Source organism: Sprattus sprattus (genome assembly GCF_963457725.1).
Source record: "Sprattus sprattus genome assembly, chromosome: 5".
Classification (NCBI taxonomy): Eukaryota; Metazoa; Chordata; class Actinopteri; order Clupeiformes; family Clupeidae; genus Sprattus; species Sprattus sprattus.
The window spans coordinates 45,794,798-45,816,434 of NC_137924.1; the positions used below are offsets into that span (position 1 = coordinate 45,794,798).

Sequence of the window (21,637 nt, forward strand, 5' to 3'; positions counted from 1 at the left end):
TCTTTGTGTGTATTTGTACTATATATATGTGTGTTACTAGACAGGTAGGGGTAAGGTGGCTTTGAATTTGGGTTAAAAAACTGATCAGGTACTGGGTTTGAGGTGTGTGTGTGTATGTGTGTGTGTGTGTATTACCTGACAGGCGGGGCAGTGTGGCCCGGTTGGGTTTGGGTTTGAGCGCGGGCCGGGGTCCTGCTCCTTTCTCCTGCACCGTGCTGCGGTTCCGTCTGGCACTGGACCGCCTCAGAGGGGTCACACGGCTCGTCTCCGGAAGCTTCTGGATGAACTTCTTCTCCACGTATTTGGAGCGGATCCACGTCTCCTTATCCTGCCTGAGGTAGAAAGGGCACTTAGTAGAGGAAGGAGATTTACTATTTTCAAACATTTATTATTGACCTGTATTCTCGGATGATATTATTAACTGTTGTTGTACACTTAACATGTACATTATACCCGAATGATTTCAAAATTGCAATGGTGTACCTGATCTCAACAAGCAGTTATTCTTTAGAATTCATCATTTATAATGCCACATAATGAACAGGAACACAAAACATACCAACACATTCACAAATTAAAAGAGTATTAAAATAGGGAAAATGACGATGCGTTTAAACTGAGCAAAACAGAAACAGAAACAGATTATATGGAGACACGTGATCTTAAACTAGGGTTGATATGACATTTATGAGGGGGCCACAAACTAACCAAAAGTACCTGCAAATAATCACCTCAGCTATGCAAGCTAACAGAGGAAGTGAGGAGGAAGTGTAGAAATAGAGCCAAGATAGAACGATAGAAACAGACAGAGAAAGAAATGTAAAGTTTAGAGGGGACATAGATTCTGGGGTGATAGTAGATTGATAGTAGATTTATGACACAAATCATATCAACACACCACCAACACCCATCTTCCACATGACTGATTAATATTCTGCTTTTTCTCTCTGGTGTGTTATTTGATTTGTTGACTCAGTGTTGTGCATGATGATTTACACTGAACTCAGTTCTCCCAGAAGGCCCAATGCCAATGCCTGCTGTGTACTTTTGCCAAAATATTCTCAATTTTTTTAATTTTGTTAAAATCAAGTGTCATTTTCAGGGATGGAAAGATCACTAAGCCCCTTCATTTCTTTGATTAAGGCAAGGCAAACCTGCTCACCAAACCATAACACCCATAATATAAGGCTTTGAGATGGTGCCATGTGCCCTTACAAACAGCAGGTGGAGACAAATAGTAATTGTGCCACAACCCACACTTAGCGCTTCAACATGCAAGACCTGCAAATCATGCTAATGCTAGTGAGGGAAACTCCAAACAAACCTCTGTGGTCACACACACTCACACTCACACTCACACACCTCTCAAGCTCACCCTGGACAATAAGGTGGAGTCTAGATTTTGACTGACATCATGGAGACCCAATCCCTGACTTTACACACAAATTTCTGTTCCTGATGGTCTTTAGGATATCAAGGAAAACGTGTTTGATAAAGTCCATGATCCACTTATCCAAAGATGCTGCATTATATGACATTAACATTTGTATTACTTTTATTAATGTCCATCTGCAAATAGCAACTGATGAAGGTAGAGACACAAAAAAGATTTTGTTTTCAACAGATTAATTGAAAACTTTTTAAAATTGTTTAACCTTGATCTTTTTGGGACAATTAAGGATTGAAATCGGTCTAGTATTGAGTTAGAACGCTATAACCAGCAATTTTAAAACCACTGTACAATGTTATCCCATGGGGCAAGCATCTGCGTCAAAGTAAACCGCTTGTTTTCACCACTGATAGGCTCATGGTCTTATTGTAAGTGTCTAGCATGGGAAGAATCCCTACAGAGATAGACCAAAGTCTGTGTTCCTGAACAACCAAGGAAACATAACTGTTTCTAGAATTATTTTGTACTGAGAAACTGTAGAAAACAGTTCGTCCTTAGTAAAAGTGAGTCATTAGATAGTCATTTATGCTTTACTGTGGCACTTGGCCGTGGCTGATTGTCATCCATTAAAGCTCTCTTAGTGTTTTGGAACACACGGCAAACAAGCAAACAAAAACCTTCATGCTGTACCTTTGAAAGTAGCGTGTGTACAGTTTTGCCTGGGTCAAGTCAACCATCATCTGTTCTCAACATGTGCAACATGTCTTCCTCTAAGTGACCTCATCAATGCACATGCGTCACACTAAAACAATATAATAGCACTCGCAACACATTCAACACTTTTTTGGAGTAAACTCATGTTGTGCTACAACACAATTTGACCGATCCTTCAAAAGGAGAGATGGACAATGAGGTTTTGAAAAACCGAGGATGTATTGTGGACACTTGACATTTGTGAATACACATCTGATCCACTGGCCTAAAGCGGGCCTCACTGAGACCTCCCTGGTGCTTGCACTAGGTGCTATGAATAACGTATAGGTGCGGACGGACCAGCGACGACTGCACACTGAACAAAGAGCAGAACACAGGCTTCAGCAGAATTCCCTTTTTGTTCTGTCTGTGTGCTACAGCTGGAAAGTCTGACAGGTCCTGGATCAGCAACTTTTGAGAGAGAAAAGGGGGAAGAGAGAGAGCGAGAGAGAGAGAGACAGAAGGGCGAGAGAGAAAATAAGAGAGAGAGCGAGACAGGAGGAGAATGGTTAGAGGCAGAGAGAGAGAGAGAGAGAGAGAGAGGGAGAGATGGAGGGAGACTGAGTAAGAGGTAAAGCTGCATTAGTCTGACAGGTCCTGGATCAGCTGTTTAAGAGAGATGAGGAGAAAATGAACAAGAGAGTGATAAGAGATAGACACAGAGAGACAGTTAACAGAGATACACAGAAAGGAGGAAGCATACAGTATTATATATAAAATACAGAAAGAGAAAGAGAGATAGAGAGAGATTTAAAGAACCACGTATTCTCACAGCGGCTTCATATGGGAGAGAGAGAGTGGCGGCTGTAATAGGCTCTTACCTAGGGCTGGATGGGTGAGGTTTCTTTATGGTGATCTCATCAATGCGTGCTTCATAAATTCGGTTGATGTGACTATTACCCAACTCACACATAAGCTGAGAGAGGAAGACAATGGGAGAGAAGAAGAGAGAGAGAGAGAGAGAGAGAGAGAGGAGAGCGAGAGAGATAAATACATATAATTACTATTGTGTTGCAGACACACAACATGACTGTTGATTTTGAAAGAGCCAGACATGATCTAGCCCTTGTGCACAACACCCAACCTGTGTGCTAAGCCGTGCAAATCTCTAAACTCTAAGGTGTGTGGATCCACATACCCATCCCACACAGTGTGTGTGTCTGTGTGTGTGTGTGTGTGTGTGTGTGTGTGTGAGTGTGTGTGTGTGTGTGTGTGTGTGTGTGTGTGTGTGTGTCTCAGAAAAAGAGAGACAGAGAGAGAGATAGGAGAGATTACATATATATCATATCTTTGTAATATACTATTTCTATGCAATAATATCTACATTTTAAAATATAAAACTCAGTATGCACGCCTATACTCGAGTGTAATCCAGCCTATTGCACTAAATGGAGGTCAGGTCTGGGCGTCCACTCAGTGTGCACGGCTATACTACATAGGAAAAGCATCCAATGGAAACCCCAACATGCCAAATTGGGCAGGACTAGCCTGTTAATCATTGGCTATATCTATTTAAAAAAAAATCAAAAACCCAGGAATCAAACCCAGAGAAGAGTCTGAGGCAGCTCGTACTGAAGAACCCTAGCTCATTAACAAAAAACTAATACGCAAAACGCTCAGACCAGCACTACTTTTGTATCACCAATTTGTATCAATAAAATAACCAAACAAGCAAAAAAAGACTATTTGGAACATTGGAAAAACCAAACTACCAGTCAAAGTAGAATCAACTTCTATCTAACCCTTAAAAGCGTATAAAGAAATGTATGTTAATTTAAATCGAACCACCCAAACTTTGAAGTCCTTGACAAAAATGAAAAAAAAAAAGGCTATCCTCTCAGGAGAGCAGCTGCTTTGGCAGCAAACTATATTCCATTATGTCAAGACCTGAGGGACAGAGAGAGAGAGAAAGAGAGAGCTAGAAAGAGAGAGAGAGAGAGAGAGAGAGAGAGAGAGAGAAAGAAAGTAAGAAAGAAAAAAAAGAAAGAAAGAAAGAAAGAAAGAGAGAGAGAGAGAGAGAGAGAGAGAGAGAGAGATCTTACCTTGATGAGTTCTGGCTCCCATGAGTCCAAGGTAAGTGAGCGTACTTTTGAGAAGTGAACTCCCAGACTCCTGTTACACACACACACACACACACACACACACACACACACATGAAGCTAGCAACAACATATAAAAACAAATGCAAACTCTGTCTGTGTAAACGTATACATTTACGTTGAATGATTGTTTGTGCATGTGTAAGAGGTTTATTTGCGTGCATATGTGCCTGCGTGAATGAGTGTGTGTGAAGTTTATTGTTTCATGTGTTTCTATTGATGTTTACTGGCATGTGTGTTTGTGCAGGAGCATGTAAGCATATGTTAGAGACAGTGTGTGCATGCAGAGTGTGTCTGTGTGTCTGTGTGCGTGTGTGCACGTGCGTGCGTGCGTGCGTGCGTGCGTGCGTGCTTGCGTGCGTGTGTGTATATGTGTGTGTACCTGTGTATGCCTGAGCAGGTGATGCACAGTGTGATGCCCAGGTTGATGGAGGCCCAATCAGGGCCTGGTTCTCCGCAGTCGCAGCAGTTCTTGTTGCCTGGGATACTCTGGACCTCCTCCAGGGCGTGGCAACTGGACCCCTCCTGCTCTAACCCCGCCGCACTGCCTGCAGAGACAGAACTGCACCGGTCCCTCTGACACACACACACACACACACACACACACACACACACACACACACACACACACACATGTAGACACGCAGACACAACAACATGCATAAAGAATTCAAAATTTGAACAATAACCTGTGCAAATACCTGAGTTTCCAGTGTGTGTGTGTGTGTGTGTGTGTGTTAGTGAGTGTGTGTGAGACTCACAGGGCTCAGGGTGTCCTCTCTGCGCTCCTGGAAGGCTGAGGCAATGCTGTTCTGCACGGCAAGGATCCAGCCCTGCTGCTGTCGCTCAGTGTCTGCCTGCAGCAGACAGGTCCTACACACACACACACACACACACACACACACACACACACACACACACACACACACACACACACACACACACACACACACACACACACACACACACACACACACACACACACACACACACACACACACAAAAATACACCCTGTACCAACCATACTGTATACAACATTGACAAACCTCACTCTTGAACCCTATGGTGACAAAAACCTATTTAACTTCCTAATTAGATGGCCACACACACACACACACACACACACACACACACACACACACACACACACACACACACACACACACACTTCACTGTTAGTTGTGGCCTTTGTGTTTGAACTCACTTAGAGGGAGAGACGACTTCAAAGCAGAACCTCCTCTCCTGTTCCGCGCCGTATTTCACTGTGCATAGTCGCAAGTCTTCCACTACAACTGTTGGCTGCTCCTGAAAGTAAAGAGGAAAGCTTTGCTTTCACAATCCTGGATATGTACATAATATGAATATGTACATACGTATATGTGTATAAAGTATAGTTTTCCTTCCTAATTTCATTCTATTATAACTTGTTATTGTTATTGTTATTGTTACAGAAAAGTGGCTTTAGCAACACTGTATCCAAGCAGTCATGCTAATAAAACATCTTTGAATTGATTTGAGAGAGAGAGAGAGAGAGAGAGAGAGCGAGGGAGGGAGGGAGAGAGGGAGAGAGAAATGGAAAATAAATGGAGATGGAGAGGAAATAGAGACAAAAGAAGTATAGCACATAAACAGCAATGAATTCAACAAACCTGACTGTCAGTTGTAATGAAATGAGCCATGCCAAAGATATAGGGTGAGCCAGTCAATGCGTGTACACATTTTATTATATGGCTAAAGACAACATATAGACAAGCCCTGCTCCTCACCTTGAACTTTTTCTGGTACACTAGCTGATTCTTCTGTATTGAAAACCAGCGCCTAACGAGAGAAAGAGAGAAGGAGAGAAATAGAGAGGGCATGGAGAGAGATAATAATGCAACAATAACAGGAAGGAACACTGCAAAAGAAAGATTCAGTGGAGAGAGAAGTGACTGACTGAGTGATAGATGAATAAATGAATTGACAGTTTGAATGAACTATTGGCTGTTGAGTGGATCATAGATTAAGTGATTGGTTTACAGACTGAGCGATTCATTGGTTTGTTGATTTAGTGCTAGATCAGCAGTTAATTGACGGATTGATTCCTGGACTCGTGCTTTGGCTGGCTGTGCTTACCTGCTCCATGTCTTGAATGCATTGCTGGCTCTCTTGTAGAGGTAGCCCTCCATGACGATCCCCGTGGCCGAGTCGGCACAGTAGTCCATGATGGAGTCATCATAGGACATGTCCTGGTGAGGTCAGCACGCGGAGAACCCCAGTTATGTGTTACCATGGAAACCAGGCCCAGAAGAGGACAAAATTAAATCCATGACAAATTCATGATCATCAATCACTGCCATGTATATGAACAGACCCTACTAATAATTTTTACAATGGTCTACTAGGGGGTTTGAGGCTAACAATTTTAATGGACATATATTGAGTACCCCTGGTCTACAGCTTTAGAAACTTATTTTGAGGTGTTTCAGCCTCTCTCTCGGTCTGTCTGTGTTCACCTTCTTCTTTATGGCAGCGTGCCTCTGCTCCATGTCTCTCTTCTCCCGGGCTGCATTCAGGACCAGCTGGGTTTGCTAGACAGACAGACAGACAGACAGACAGACAGACAGACAGACAGACAGACAGACAGACAGACACCCAGACAGACAGACACCCAGACAGACAGACAGACAGACAGACAGACAGACAGACAGACAGACAGGCAGACAGACAGACAGACAGACAGGCAGACAGACAGACAGACAGACAGACACCCAGACAGACACCCAGACAGACAGACAGAGAAAGAAAGAAAACAAGCAAGAAAAACAGAAGAAAATGGGTAGATTAGTAATTGACACAGAGATGAACAGAAATAAATGACAGAAAAAAATACATTGCTAGACAAACAGATACAAAGGCAGAAAAAAAGAGGAGAGAAAAAAGTCTGACATTTCCTCAGTGCTTTAGTGATAAAACCAGTGCACTGATGAGAAAAGGACAGCAGAGAGACTGTCTGATAGAGTAGCCATTAGGAAAAGCAAGAGAATAAAAAAAGGAAAATGGAAACAGGGATCTGGAACAAATCCTGGTTAGGATAACTTCAAGACTTCCGAAAGAGAAACAGGAAGCAGGAAGTGTTGGAACACTTCCCATTTCCTGTACAGAACCCAGGTCAGAGAAGAGATTACAATTCTCTCTGTCTGTCCCTGTCATTCTTAGTCTCTCTTTATTTTCTCTCTCTCTCTCTCGCAACTGCTCACAAAAGCAGTTCATTTTCATCTCTCACTCTCTTTTATCTTGTGCCATTTCCTGCCGTGTCAGGAAGTGTGTTGTGTTTGTGGCCAGCAGAAGGTGAGTGTCCTTCCGCTCACTCGACTGCACTCAAACATCTTTCCAAAAACGCTTAGTAACCTCAAAACTTTTCGCATGGATCTTTCCCTGCAAAAAGTATCTGAATGTTTTTTTTTTTTGCTTTTTTTAACCTTAGCTCACCTACAAGACCTTGATGCTTGCCTTACAAAGGTCGAAAGATAAATTCTGTTACTATGACTTCCTTATGTTTTGCTGTGAATGAATGGCAAAGGAAGATAGGCAGAGAGGAGATGGACAGCAGATGTCATGGTCTCAGTGAGACCTATTTATTTCTTTTAACTCTTTCCTTTGAAAAAATATATCAATCATACAGAATCCAAACAATAAGTCAACCATAAAGAACATCTGCAACATGATCAACTCAATCAGCTAGCCTTTTGTTACTGCCCCCTAGAGCCCAATTTATGGTTGTCCGTTTACGCAGACACAGAGAGCCCTCTCCGTCGTTGCAAACCCTCTCCGAGCACCTCTCCGTGGCCTAACGTGTGAGCACCTCCCAAATTCTGTTACTATCCGTCTCCGTCAATACATCTCTGTTTAGCTAGTAGTATGCTAACATTAGATGGCTGGCTCAGACACCTCGCAAATCCCTTCAGAAGTATTTTTCAGTTACAATAACGGGGTTTTTACATTGCAGGGTATCTATTTCTCTGTAGCTTTTAAAAAATCTAAGCAAATAAAGGCAACCTAACAACTTTTATGTACAAATACAACACCCACAACCATCAGAGAACCATAAATGAAAACGAGTCCGCCGAGGCAACTGCATGACCACGGACTTACGGAGATGTAGAAGTATATTTCGGCCTTAAAGGCCCTATATCCTCTGCCATATAGGCCTAATCTATCCCAGGCCTCCACACACTACATACCCTTCTAACACACAACTACTATAACTTATAAATTCAATAATGGCGGAAAAAACTCTGATTACCGTTAGGCTCAGTGTGCATGATATTTATAAAAATGAAATCTACATTCATAAATATTTTTCCCTTCCATGCTGCCCCAATAATGAACTTCTCATTTTGACGTATTTCACAAACATAACTTTCCAAACAAACCCAATAGCAAATACAATAAAAACTGATGCCATAGGCCTACTTCTGCCTATTAAACTTTACAAAAAAGGGTCACCATTTCAACTGGCCACTTTTGAGCCTCACCACTTTGCTCTTGTGTCTCTATCTTCTTAGGCACAGTTCACACCGTGAGGGTTGATTTCTAGAGGAGCGTGTGCTAATTCAATGCTAATGGTCAATTCATGTTATTGCTTGAAGCCTTCAGGAGCCTACTACAGGAGTAGTGCTACCTGCCATGCAAACATTCCATGTGGTTTACAACCCGAATTCCGGAAAAGTTGGGAAGTTTTTTTAAATTTGAATAAAATGAAAACTAAAAGACTTTCAAATCACATGAGCCAATATGTTATTCACAATAGAACATAGATAACATAACAAATGTTTAAACAGACAAATTTTACACTTTTATCCACTAAATGAGGACATTTCAAATTTGATTCCTGCTACAGGTCTCAAAAAAGTTGGGACGGGGGCAACAAATGGCTAAAAAAGCAAAACAAAATTAAAAGATTCAGCTGGGAGAACATCTGGCAACTAATAAAGTGAATTGATATCAGGTCTGTAATATGATACGCTTTAAAAGGGATGTCTTAGAGAGGCAGAGTCTCTCAGAATTAAAGATGGGCAGAGGCTCTCCAATATATGTAAGAGTGCGTAAAAAGATTGTGGAATACTTTAAAAACAATGTTCGTCAACGTCAAATTGCAAAGGCTTTGCAAATCTCATCATCTACAGTGCATAACATCATCAAAAGATTCAGTGAAACTGGAGAAATCACTGGGCATATGGGACAAGGCCAAAGACCTTTATTGGATGCCCGTGGTCTTCGGGCCCTCAGACGACACTGCATCACTCATCGGCATGATTGTGTCACTAACATTACTAAATGGGCCCAGGAATACTTCCAGAAACCACTGTCGGTAAACACAATCCGCCGTGCCATCTGCAAATGCCAACTAACGCTCTATTATGCAAAAAGTAAGCCATATGTGAACATGGTCCAGAAGGGCCTTCTTGTTCTGTGGGCCAAGGCTCATTTAAAATGGACTATTTCAAAGTGGATTAGTGTTCTATGGTCCAACAAGTCCACATTTGACATTCTTGTTGGAAATTATGGACGCCGTGTCCTCCTGGCAAAAGAGGAGGGAGACCTTCCATCGTGTTATCAGCGTTCAGTTCAAAAGCCAGCCCCTCTGATGGTATGGGGGTGCATAAGTGCATACGGTATGGGCAGCTTGCATGTTTTGGAAGGCATTATAAATGCTGAAAGGTATATAATGGTTTAAGGGCAACATATGCTCCCCTCCAGACGACGTCTATTTCAGGGAAGGCCTTGTGTAGTTCAGCAGGACAATGCAAAACCACATACTGCAGCTATTACATCAGCATGGCTTCATCGTGGAAGAGTCTGGGTGCTGAATTGGCCTGCATGCAGTCCAGATCTTTCACCTATAGAGAACATGTGGCTCATCATTAAACGAAAAAAATACGTCAAAGATGACCATGAACACTTCAGCAGCTGGAAACCTATATAAGGCAGGAATGGGACCAAATTCCAACACCAAAGCTCCAGACACTCATAACCTCGATGCCCGGACGTCTTCAAACTGTTAAAAAAAAAAGGGGATGTTACACCATGGTAAACATGCCCCCGTCCCAACTATTTTGAGACCTGTAGCAGGAATCAAATTTGAAATTAGCTCCTTTTGTGCATAAAATTGTAAAATTTCTCTGTTTAAACATGTGTTATGCTATCTATGTTCTATTGTGAACAAAATATTGGCTCCTGTGATTTGAAAGTCATTTAGTTTTCATTTTATAACGTCCCAACTTTTCCGGAATTTGGGTTGTAGATTAAGGGGTGCTGAAGTGTGAGAGACCAGGATCTGGTCTGTGTCACAGTGCATCACCTGTTGAGACACAGTGGAGGTACTTGGTCTGAGATGATTGTAGATGCCTTCGCCTGGAAATGTCTAGGAAATGTCATCTACCTCTAATGATATTTGTCAGCTCTAATCATGATTCAGATGCCAACTCAAACAAACAACGCACACACACACACACACACACACACACACACACACACACACGATATGGCAGTTGGTGTGTGTCATGTGAAACATTTCCTGTTATTGCCCTGTTGCCAGCTTCCTGTAAAGACGACTCGTCACGCTGGCCATGTCCCATGATACAACAGGGTCCTGCTTATATGGTGCACACCTCTTTCCAGAGATCCAGGGTGTCCACTGTCTTTGAATCAAACCTTCAGATCCCCTCTCTATTCTACTTTACCCTCTTTAGATATGTTTCCATCTTATTTCAGGCTCATTCTTCTCTGTTTGAATTAGTCTAATCTCTGACTGGTATCTGCTGTCCCCTCTGCTATCTCCTCACTGTTTCCTCCGTTATGCCCTTCATCCATCATTTCTTGTCATCTTGTTCTCGTCATGTTATTTATCGCCTCGGTGCCCCTCACCCCTCCCTCCCTCCCTCTCTCTCTCTCTCTCTCTCTCTCTCTCTCTCTCTCTCTCTCTTACCTCATCGCTCAGATTCTTTCTGTACGTCTCCAGCTCCTTCAGGGACTGATGGCCCTGCTGGAAGAACTGCGCCTGGGCCTCCATCAGAGAAAGTACCTTTACACACACACACACACACACACACACACACACACACACACACACACAAATTAATGCTTGAACACATATAAGAACATAAGAGAATACACACAGAAATCACTTGAGGAAAAGGTATTTTTAATTTCAGTACTTACTGCATAGAGGACCTCTGTCTTCTTCTTGGACTCAATGACATTGATCTGGAGAGGAGGAAAGGACACGGGATGATTAGAGTGGAACCAAGATGGGACACATTGGTAGCAAGAACAGAAAAAAGACTAAGTGGAAAATAGGGAGTACAAGGAGAGGTGAAGGAAAGAGAGAAGGATAATAAAAGACACCACCCAAGAGGAAGGAAGTGGGAGACTAAAAACTGACGGTTGTAGCAGAAATAACAGGAGGGGAAAGAAAGAAGGGAGACGAAGGCAGAAAAGGAATAGAGGCAGGAGAGAAGCTGCACAGGATAGCATAAGGTCGTGGAGAACAGAGGATGAGAGGAGAAAACAGACATAGGAGAAGAGGAAGGGATATGAGCAGACAGTACAGTAGATGAAATGAGAAGATGAAAGGAGGAGGGTGCTGAACAAGAAGAGCGGAGAAAGGAGGGGTGAAGGAGGACGCCACAGTTAGCCCTTTTTGACCAACAGGGAACGGGTTCTTGAACCGGTTCAGTCCAGGTTTCTTTGAACCTTGGAGCCATCTAGCGACCCACCAGTATACAGTGGAGCCATTGAAATCAACGATTGCACCGAGAAAAAAAAACACTTTCTTTTGGTTCAAAAACAGTTCAAAATAAGGTGCGCGAACCTTCCCTGTTGGTGAAAAATGGGCATGAAAGAGTCAAGGAAACAGAGCAGGGGCATGAGAGGGCGAGGGCGATGCTGTTAAGAACTCATGAGAGGAGAGATGCTGAGAGCAGTGGAGAGGCCCGCCCGCTCCAGTTAGCTGGTGCAGTGGGCAACTGTAGCTGCTGGCTGGCTGTGTGGCTGGGTGTATTAATAGCCATCAGCTGGTAGCCTGAGGCGTTGGCTGTGCGCTGTGGTGGATTTCGGAGAGAAAGGCGTCCAGAGACCGAGGTGGGAACCACTGCTTCGGTCCTGCTTCCCCTGTCCATGGCTCTGCTTAAGCTTACGCAACCACACCTATTAATACACCGACGGCCTTCAAGCAGCCGTGGTGACAAGCCTTCACTGTCTGCAGCAGACGTTGATGCCGCCAAAGGGTTCTGTTCTTCGCATTTTGTATGTAGATGTTCAGAGTATAAAGGTGAGATGTGTACACAGTGTGTATTTGTAGTGTGTGCGTGTTAGTGTGCGAGCGAATGTAGACAGCACTCACATTGGGAGAGTGCGTTTTCAGTGAGAGTTGGGGAGGAGGGTGTACAAATGTTGTGTTTGTGTGAGTGTGTGTCTGTGTGTAGATGGGTCATGCATTTAAACAACCTCCTCTTGTGGTGAGAAAGCAAGTAGATATGAAGGTTTGGTCATGAGTGGACTAATGAAAGTGCATGTGCTTTGTCACCTTGCAGCATAATGCCTGCAAACCGAAGTCTGTGTGTGTGGTCAACACCCCAAGGCATAAAACCTTACGTGCACTGGGTAAAGTGTGCAATAGTATATGAGTATGTGTGAATATATACACAGTAAGTGTAAGTATATGACTGCATGCGTGTGTTTGTACGAATGTGCTTGTGTGTGAGAGTATCATACATGTAGGGGTATATTTGTTCAGAATTGTTTGCCTGTGTATGTAGGAATTTCTCTATCCGAGTGAGTATGTTTGCTCCCACACTATATTTTGCAGTGTGCATGCTTTGCCTTCATACTATATACTTGTATGTGATTGGATATTTCTTCACTCAACTTGTGTGTGTGTGTGTGTGTGTGTGTGTGTGTGTGTGTGTGTGTGTGTGTGTGTGTGCCTTCACGTGTGCATCTGTAACATCTGACCTCTAGCACGTAGTCCAGTGCTCCTGATCTGAAAGCCTTGCGGGCGTTGAGCAGGGAGTTGTTGGCCTCATCAATCTCGTGCTGCTTGGCCCGCGGCACCTGAGCGTTCTTGCTCAGAGTGTTTTCCAGCGTCTCGCTGCAGCGCTCAAACTCCTTACGCACGTCCTTAAAGCGCTTCACGTCTCTGGGAGACACCGAGACAGAGAATGAGAGAGAAGGACAATTTGAGGGTGAGAGGACCTTTTTATGGTATGTTTGAGAAGAGAGAGGGAAAAAGAGAGTAAGAGAGAGGGAAGACAACTGGTCATAGGATGTAATGGTAGAGTGTAGGTGGGGTATTACCTTTGTGTATAGGTATGTGCTTGTCAGCATGTGTTTATATATGCAGACACAGCACAAGCACACCGAGTATACTCAGGTGCTGTAAATCACTTTCCCAAAGAGGAACATACAACAGGAAGATCTATTGTGCTTGTGTGCTTGTGTGTGTGTGTGTGTGTGTGTGTGGGAGTGTGTGTGCGTGTGCGTATAAAACAAGGGGTAAAAGACCAAATAGCAGAGGGGAAAAAAATGGTTAAACGGTCTTTATGTGAGGGATTGTTTACATTTTTGAGTGTCTGTGTTGCATGTGTGTACATGTAGAATTAATGTGTGTGGCAGAGAGATGTATGTGTGCGTCCTTGTTGGGAGTGTGTGTGTTTGAGTGTGTGTGTGTGTGTGTGAGTGTGTGTACGTGAGTGTGTGTGAGTGTCTGTAAGTGTTTGTATGGCAGGGATTCCACCGGATGAAACTGAGATATTCAGCTGTGTGGGCATAGGCTGTTTGTTTACATGAGCCAGAGGGCTGTGTCTGTGGATCTGGAAGCTCAGGATTGTTAGGGAGGGGATTGCTGTTGCTGAGTGTAGCCAGTCTATCTGAGCAAGACCAGATGAGAGAGAGAGAGAGAGAGAGAGAGAGAGAAAGAGAGAGAGAGAGAGAGAGAGGAGGAGTGGAGGGAGAGGCGCCAACAGGGAAAGACATTTATAGGAGGCACAGATTTCAGACAAAAGTCAAGGGTGCACTCACTCTTTGACAAAACTCTGCAGTTTCAGCTTCACATTCTTCTGTATAGTCTCAATGGCCTCCTGCAGAACACGGGAGAGGTGGTGGAGGAGGAGAGAGGTAACATTTCAAACACAGACAGAAGGAATGCAGTGAGGAGAGAGAAAGGTAGAGAAGGAGGATGATGTGCAAAGAAAGAAAGAGGAGAAAAAGCAAGAGACAAGAGTTTGGGGAGAGGAGAGAGGAGAAAGCAGAGGGGCATTCCATCACAGTAATTAGGACTGGGTCGTTATAAAATTAGGTTGCCACTGGTAACAAGAATCACAAACACTGCAAACTCACCCCCTGTGCGTCCAAAATGATGGAGAGCTTTTTGGAGAACTTATCCAAACACTCCTAAACAGAGAAAGAATAGAAACAGAGGGTTTAAGAAGCGACTTAATAGCCCTTAGCAGCATAAGCATTAGCATTCCTTGCACTAGATGAATGCCAAAGCCTTTCAAGTCAACACAACAAATGAAATAGAGAGGCTACACTTTCCACTAAAGGCTTGAGTCTTAATCCCTCTCACTGTGTATCTGACATTTGACCCTTGAGATCTACAGTAAGGAGGTAAAAGAATTTCCTTTTACAGTAGAATTATCTCTGTCTGGTTGTATTATGTGGGTAGAGGCTTTTGAGGAGTTTTGCAAAGTGGAGCTGACGTAAAACTATATATTTGTTCTCTGATCAAAACATACTTTTATTAACATTTAGCAGTCTGCTTCATTTTAAGTGAGTTCATGCAAAAGGAGAAGCTGGTGGATAACAAACAGGTATAGTTGAAATGAAGGCCAGTGTTCCTCAAAAGCTGGTCTGCTTCAAGCCCTCAGTGTGTTTCAAAAATAAGATGGCCAAGGCCGTAAAGGGTGTTCCTGCCAGACTGCAGCAACAATGATGGAGGACTGCCAACCAAAAGGAACACCACCATCCCTCAAAAGCTGTTTTCAACTTTTGATGTGTGCCTACTATTGTGTGAGGTCCTGCACTGAGAAACTGTTTGAAAGGTGAGCACTCCATACTACAAAGTTATGCTACCCACTTTAAGGTTGCCATTGTGTTCCTCTCTTTCCAATAGCTGTGAATGCTTCATTCCCATTGTAGACATGAATGCCATATGGTATGGTGTTGACATATGGCTAGATGTTTTTCAAACATTTCTGGCGAGTGATTAAGAACATTTTAAGATGTTGGAAATAAAACGGCAGTCTTCAACGTGCCGTTTTCATGCCAGAGAGGAGAAAGTGGCGATAGGTTCTCCTGAGGAAAACCTCTGGTTCATGGACTTAACACACCAGAGCTGGTTTGGCTCATTCACTGCTAACAAGATTTAGCTTTTGATTTTGGCTGTTTCCCCATGACCCAATTGTATTTCACAATTATGAAAGAAATGATTGTGTCGTTGGGAGTGAAAGCACAACATGGAGGAAGTTGCCTACTTCAGCTTTGAGGCTCTTACCCAAATTGTTTGACTCCTCCTGGAAATTTCAGTTCATTAAAAAACAGGTCACATTGTCTTATATAAATGTCATTAACGGTGCACACAGGGAAGTAGACTTGAAGTTACTCTCCAAGATGAGCAGCAGAAATTCCTGGATGCTTCAGGTAAATCTCAGATCTCTTCTAAATGCAAATGTGATTTTAACAGGGAGAACGCTCGACCAGGCACTTAACCATTTCAATTACACCACAGTCATTGTCAGCTCTTGAGCCGCCCAACCTGTTCTTACTCCAATGCTCTCTGAAGGGCGTGTGCACGTGTGGTTGCCAGGTGTGGATCAAAATAAACCACAAATGTCTACAGCGTCCAAAGCAAGAGTCCAACGATGACTAAGTAGCTAAGGTAAACTTTTATGTCTCATAGACGAGGAGAGGAGGCCTCCTCAGTGTTTTGTGTCAATGCCGTTCCTGTAGCTCTGTGAACACTTAGGTCATGGGCTGAATTCCTAGGAAGCACACATACTGACATTATATGATACTACCATAGGTGGAGGAATACACAGTAAATGGTCCATTTTAAATCAGGCTTTTCTGGTGGCTCACTTCTTAGTACAAAACACTGGTTCTAGTCAGTACTCGACTTAGGTAGCCTTCCAGTCACGTATGTTAATCTATTTTAATATTAATAGCATGACGCAGGATTCATTTTTAAATGAAAGACATTCCACAACACTGCAATGCTGAAAGACATGGTGACATGTTGGGCAGTGAGTATTTTAGTTGTTCTGAATGAGGCAGTGACAGTGCAGTTTGGTATTACTGTTCATATTTTGGTTGGTATTTCCTTTCATAATGACTCTAGTTCTTACGCGCAAGCCAGTGTGAAGGAGATTGCGTGCAGCCCTCGTCACTCACTGAACGTCTTGTATCGGGCCTATCTGAGAGTCCTGGAATGTTACATTTCTGTGATAAGAAAAGCCTGTGCAGTGATAATGCAACAGCTCAGAAACCCCCCACGTGACCCAGCGGGCTGTGGTAAAGATGCAGACTACTGCTGTCTTGTATCCCCCCCAGTTTAGACTTGCCACACTCTCCACCAGATCACCTTATTTCTTCTCTTTTTTCTCCATCTTCATATTTTGCTGCTTGCTGAAAGTGCGTGTTTAAAGCAACGGCATGTGTCATGGAGCTGGGTGTTTAGCATGCAGGGCTCATGTCCTGACTCACCCCCATGGTGCTGTCGGTAGAGTGATGGTGACCAAGCTCTCTCAGCCCCGCAACAAAGTTCTTGCTGTTAAGGCAGAAGACCTTCCCGGCCTCAAGCATGCTGTGGCACTGCTTCACCAACTAAACACACACACACACACGGACACACACATACACACACACAGCACAACAACAACACAGCACAACACAACACAACACAACACAGCACAACACAACACAACACAACACAACACAACACAGCACAACACAAAACAGACAAACACCCAGTTGCTTGCAGAGACAGACAGACACACCCAAACATGTTACAAAACCACAGCAAAACGAGACAACCACACACAAGGGGGAATACAGAAATGAAGATCAGACATTTTCAGATCCATCACACTTTACACAGGTTAAGGTTATACACTGATAACACAAGATCATTTGACCTTTATGCATGGTGTTGGGGTGTGTGTGGTCAATTCATTATATCACATGTTTGTTACTGGAACTGGTCACAATCTACAGCTTTCCTACTTCTACTAAACAGAGAAGAGAAAGGGTGGAAGAACAAGACCATTAACTTAAGCACGGGCTGCAGTCAAACACTCTGCCTAGCAATGTACCAAAGTCAGTGAAATGACCTGGAGTTATCTTATCCATGACAAGAGGTGATCGAATTCTCTAAATGCTGAAGGAAAGGTGCTTCAATGCTACCCTTCTTATCTGCTGTAGTATAGGGAGCACTAGACCATCCTTAACGAAAGGAAAGGAGATGGTACCGTCCCACAATTCCTTGAGGCAGCAACAACAACCCAATCAACATGACCCACATCAATAACATCCGCAGTCCCATAATTACGCGTAGCCTGGTGTAAGTGCAGTTGGATTATTTTAGTGGCATGGTTTTTTTCCTAGGTCCTGATGAATCGAGGTCAAGGAAAATTGGTTAGAAAAGGACAAAGAACGTAATTTTTTGACAGTTTGGCCACAGCCACGGTGTTGTGGAGGGCAGGCCTGACACCAAACAAAGGATGGGGAATCGTGAGCGTTTGTGACCACGAGCAACGGGCATACCTTTCTCCTCTTGATCAGGAGACAATAGAGGGGAGAACCACATTGGGGATGGTTCCTCTTTTTAGCAGAGTAAAAATTCTAAACAACAAACACACCCTCTCGGTTACGTCTATCTCGCTGCTTCTTGACGTGTGTCGAAGGTAGCCAAAGTGTCTCTCTCTACCACAGTTACATAGAAATCCCTTTTTGTTTGATGCTTTATGGGGAAACTAGCAGTACTAGGGATGTGTACCAAGCCCAATTTGTTTTTCACTATTGCCCTTAATGATTCCAGGGAAAGCGTTGCACATGAGGGCATCACTTCTGCTTTGAAATGGGTTGTATGAAAGCCCATTGGGGAATTGGGAACATCCTTCTGAGGTAATGTTTACGATTTGGGCCTTTGTGAGGGCTTATTTTGAAGGTGGACGTTTCTGAGAATTTTCTCTAGTGTACAGCGAGCCATCCTTTCACCTGAAAGCTCTCAAACAGTCTCTACCCTATCTTCTGTGTTTTCTCTCTTTTCATGCTCTGTGTTTGTTTCACACCTTTACATTGTGGATGTAGAGAATATGTCTTGCAGTTTATTCTCATTTGTTTTTGGGTTGCTGTTGTTGCTTTTCCTCTCTCTCTCTGTTTTGTTTTCCCACCCATGCTTACAGTCTCTCACCTTGTCAAGTCGCGTTTCTAGTTCACTGACGTCTCCCTCCACAACTTCAATATCCGCCCTGGGGTAGAAACAAACAACACACATGGTACACAAAAAAACCTTACTCCAACACACACACACATACACACACACACACATGCTTACCTCACACACTGGCTTGAGCAACAACAGATGCTTGCACAATGCTAGTCTGCATAGCTTTGCAATGGATTTGTTTGCTTTGCGGCTCTGCAACCTTTGCCAAACTTTCCCCCAAGAATGAAAAATGGGGCTTTCACTAGGCTTTTCCACTGGTGTGGGACAGTGGGTCATAAAATGTAAAGGACCTCTTAAATTGGCTATTTTGAAACATAAATAAATTGTGGTTCTTTTTTGTGTGTAGTAAAAATGAACACAATGTGTGTTAGACATGTGGTAAGATGAGATGCCAGTGGAGAGTTGCCACATGCATGAAGGACTACACAGGATTATGCCCAGTCAGATGGCCAGTCAACAGGGAGTCTAACTGTGTGTGTGTTTGTGTTTGTGTGTGTGTATGTGTGAGAAAGAGAGAGAGAGATACATCTTAGTGATTGAGTATCACTGATCTCTTTTTCTCTCTCTGACATACACCCCCCCACACACACAGCTGAACATTTGTCTATGTGGTTTCCGCTAGTTTTAACACTGGCAGAAAGAGGGTTGCAGCAAGACAGTGTATGAGTAAGAGCGAGCGAGCGACAGCCAGAGCACCGAAAGAATGTGACAAGCTTTCAGGAGGTGTGTGTGTGTGTGTGTGTGTGTGTGTGTGTGTGTGTGTGTGTGTGTGTGAAAGAGAGAGAGAGAATGACAGAAAAACAGAGGTCTAGTTTTCCACCCTCTTTTCTGCAGGCCGATATTCAGCTGTTGCAATGGATGACTGATATTCAAATAGGCCCATGGTAGCGTAACCGATTCACGGAAGGTGCCAACAGGTTTGGCTGAGTTAAGTGAGGAAAAAGTGGGCACAAACAAACTCAGTAGAGAGGGACACAGCTTGTGGTCCTCCCTTTCATATGGGTTACTAACCTGGCAACAGTTAGGACAGTCGAAAAGTGTGTGTGTGTGTGTGTGTGTGTATCACAGCTAGAGAGGGACCTAAGCTTTCGGCAGCAATCCACCCCTGAAACACACTTCCTGTCCCGTTTATCACCAAAGTATCTCTCGCCTCACTTCCTGTTACAAGCTGCTGTTACAACCCCACCGCCACCGCCACCACCACCAGTTCCCTAGCAACAGGAGGGAGGGTAGTGTGAAGTGGTTCCCAGAGCCCAGGGACCCACTCTTTCTGTCTGTGTTAATACTTTAGCCTATTAGGACTGTCCTCAGTGCGTACAAGGCAACCAAGAGATAATTATGCAGGTATGCTTGCACGTGTGTGTGAGTATGAGTGTTCGAATGAGAATATGTTTTATGTTTTAAGATTTGTGTCTGTCAGTGTGTGTATGGAAAGGCAAGTGTATGTCTATCCCAGTAGTTGTTAATGTTGTAGATGGAATATCTGCGCTGTGTGTGTCTCTGTTCAACTACAGCCTATTTCTGTCCTCGATACCATCTCGTAGGTTTACTCTGATTTGACCATCACTCTCTGGCCATCACTCTTGGAACATGAATGACGAACACAGAGAAAGATGAAGGGAAAACAGAGGGAGAGGAAGAGGTCTACTTGAACACCATCCCTCTTTCATAGCCTGCCAACAACACAACCATACCTAAATACAACAAACCCATTGTTAGTAATTAGTGTTTCACAAGCATCTTGAATGTTGTCTCTCTAAAGATGTTATATTAGAAGACCCAAGGTTTTACAAACACACCATGATGATGTCTTCAAAATACATTTCCTCCTCTGAATTTAACCTTCAACCCCCCCCCCCCCCCCCCTCTAATTTCCCCCTTTGCCTGATTCATCTCATTCACATTTTCCACTCGCTCCAAAAGGAACATTCCATTCCATGGCTTGCAGTCAGCGCTGCGTGACCTCGCCATGTCAATGTGATCATTTCTGCATCTTGACAGCAAGTTTAAACGTGGGGCCGTCTGGTGGCCGGAAAAACTTTCCTCACGGCTTTTTGTTCAAACATACGCGCTTCCGAGACTTTGCACCAGTTTATTGAACGCCTAAGACCGAGTTTCAACACAGAGCAACATTTAGGTCGTCTTGTTGCCTAGCGCTCTGGTTGGTTGGTCTGTTACTATGAGCAAGTAAAACGGATATAGGCTTAATTCAATTAAAACAGCGAGTCTGACCGAAAACAACACCACGTACCTGAAGCGAGGGGAATCCTTCAAACATTCTTCAAAGTCCATTTTGACAGTCATCTTGTCTTCTTAGATAAACTACACTGATAACTAGATGAAAAATCCGACAGGTGTCATGAACACGTTCCAAGATGTGCAACGAAGACTGTTTGCGCTCTCTGAACGTCCAAATCACAGTATTAATCGGCTCATGTAAATAAATGAAATATACAACTTGATACTTGTAGGCAACTACCGACCCCTTTATAAAAAGTGCGGTTTATGCGTGGAAATCCTGAGTTTATTCCATCGTCATCGGTTGCCAAAATAACATGCTGAGCGGAACAAAGGTAGCAATAAGGCAACTGATTAATCGATGCCAATCGAGCGCAGTGGCTCAAACTGTACAGGAACAGTCTATTCGAAATAAGTCCTTTACTCGGGCACTCGCTGTCAGATAAAATCTTATTTTATGAAATGGGCCACAAATTTACTTGCGTTTTAACAGACTTGCCAGTCCAACTTCATCGGTGCGCGATAGATTCCAGGGTTGTCGCAAACCCTAACCTAGCGATCTGCCCCGTTCACGACGGGAACAGAACATGTCTCAAAAATTTAAAAATCCGACATCATGTTATTCTAGGTGTTTCTCACGAAGGCGTCTTTGTAAGAGACGTAAATAT

The 21,637-nt window shown here is 43.5% G+C and overlaps 1 protein-coding gene across 1 annotated transcript in view; it reads right to left on the reverse strand.

The window, feature by feature from the left end:
• acap1 (ArfGAP with coiled-coil, ankyrin repeat and PH domains 1) overlaps window positions 1-21,053 on the reverse strand; it is a 27,581-nt gene extending 6,528 nt beyond the window's left edge. The window contains exons 1-17 of the mRNA XM_080839901.1: window positions 20,983-21,053; window positions 18,696-18,753; window positions 16,988-17,107; window positions 14,624-14,677; window positions 14,306-14,364; window positions 13,241-13,424; window positions 11,447-11,491; window positions 11,214-11,309; window positions 6,739-6,813; window positions 6,359-6,471; window positions 6,010-6,061; window positions 5,448-5,548; window positions 5,004-5,115; window positions 4,625-4,818; window positions 4,186-4,255; window positions 2,965-3,059; window positions 136-332 (exon numbers count right to left, since the gene is read on the reverse strand). Coding sequence (XP_080696027.1) covers window positions 136-332; window positions 2,965-3,059; window positions 4,186-4,255; window positions 4,625-4,818; window positions 5,004-5,115; window positions 5,448-5,548; window positions 6,010-6,061; window positions 6,359-6,471; window positions 6,739-6,813; window positions 11,214-11,309; window positions 11,447-11,491; window positions 13,241-13,424; window positions 14,306-14,364; window positions 14,624-14,677; window positions 16,988-17,107; window positions 18,696-18,753; window positions 20,983-21,035 — 1,678 coding nt within the window. The 5' untranslated portion in view covers window positions 21,036-21,053. The remainder of the gene's footprint in view (window positions 1-135; window positions 333-2,964; window positions 3,060-4,185; window positions 4,256-4,624; window positions 4,819-5,003; window positions 5,116-5,447; window positions 5,549-6,009; window positions 6,062-6,358; window positions 6,472-6,738; window positions 6,814-11,213; window positions 11,310-11,446; window positions 11,492-13,240; window positions 13,425-14,305; window positions 14,365-14,623; window positions 14,678-16,987; window positions 17,108-18,695; window positions 18,754-20,982) is intronic.
• Window positions 21,054-21,637: the final 584 nt, after the last annotated feature.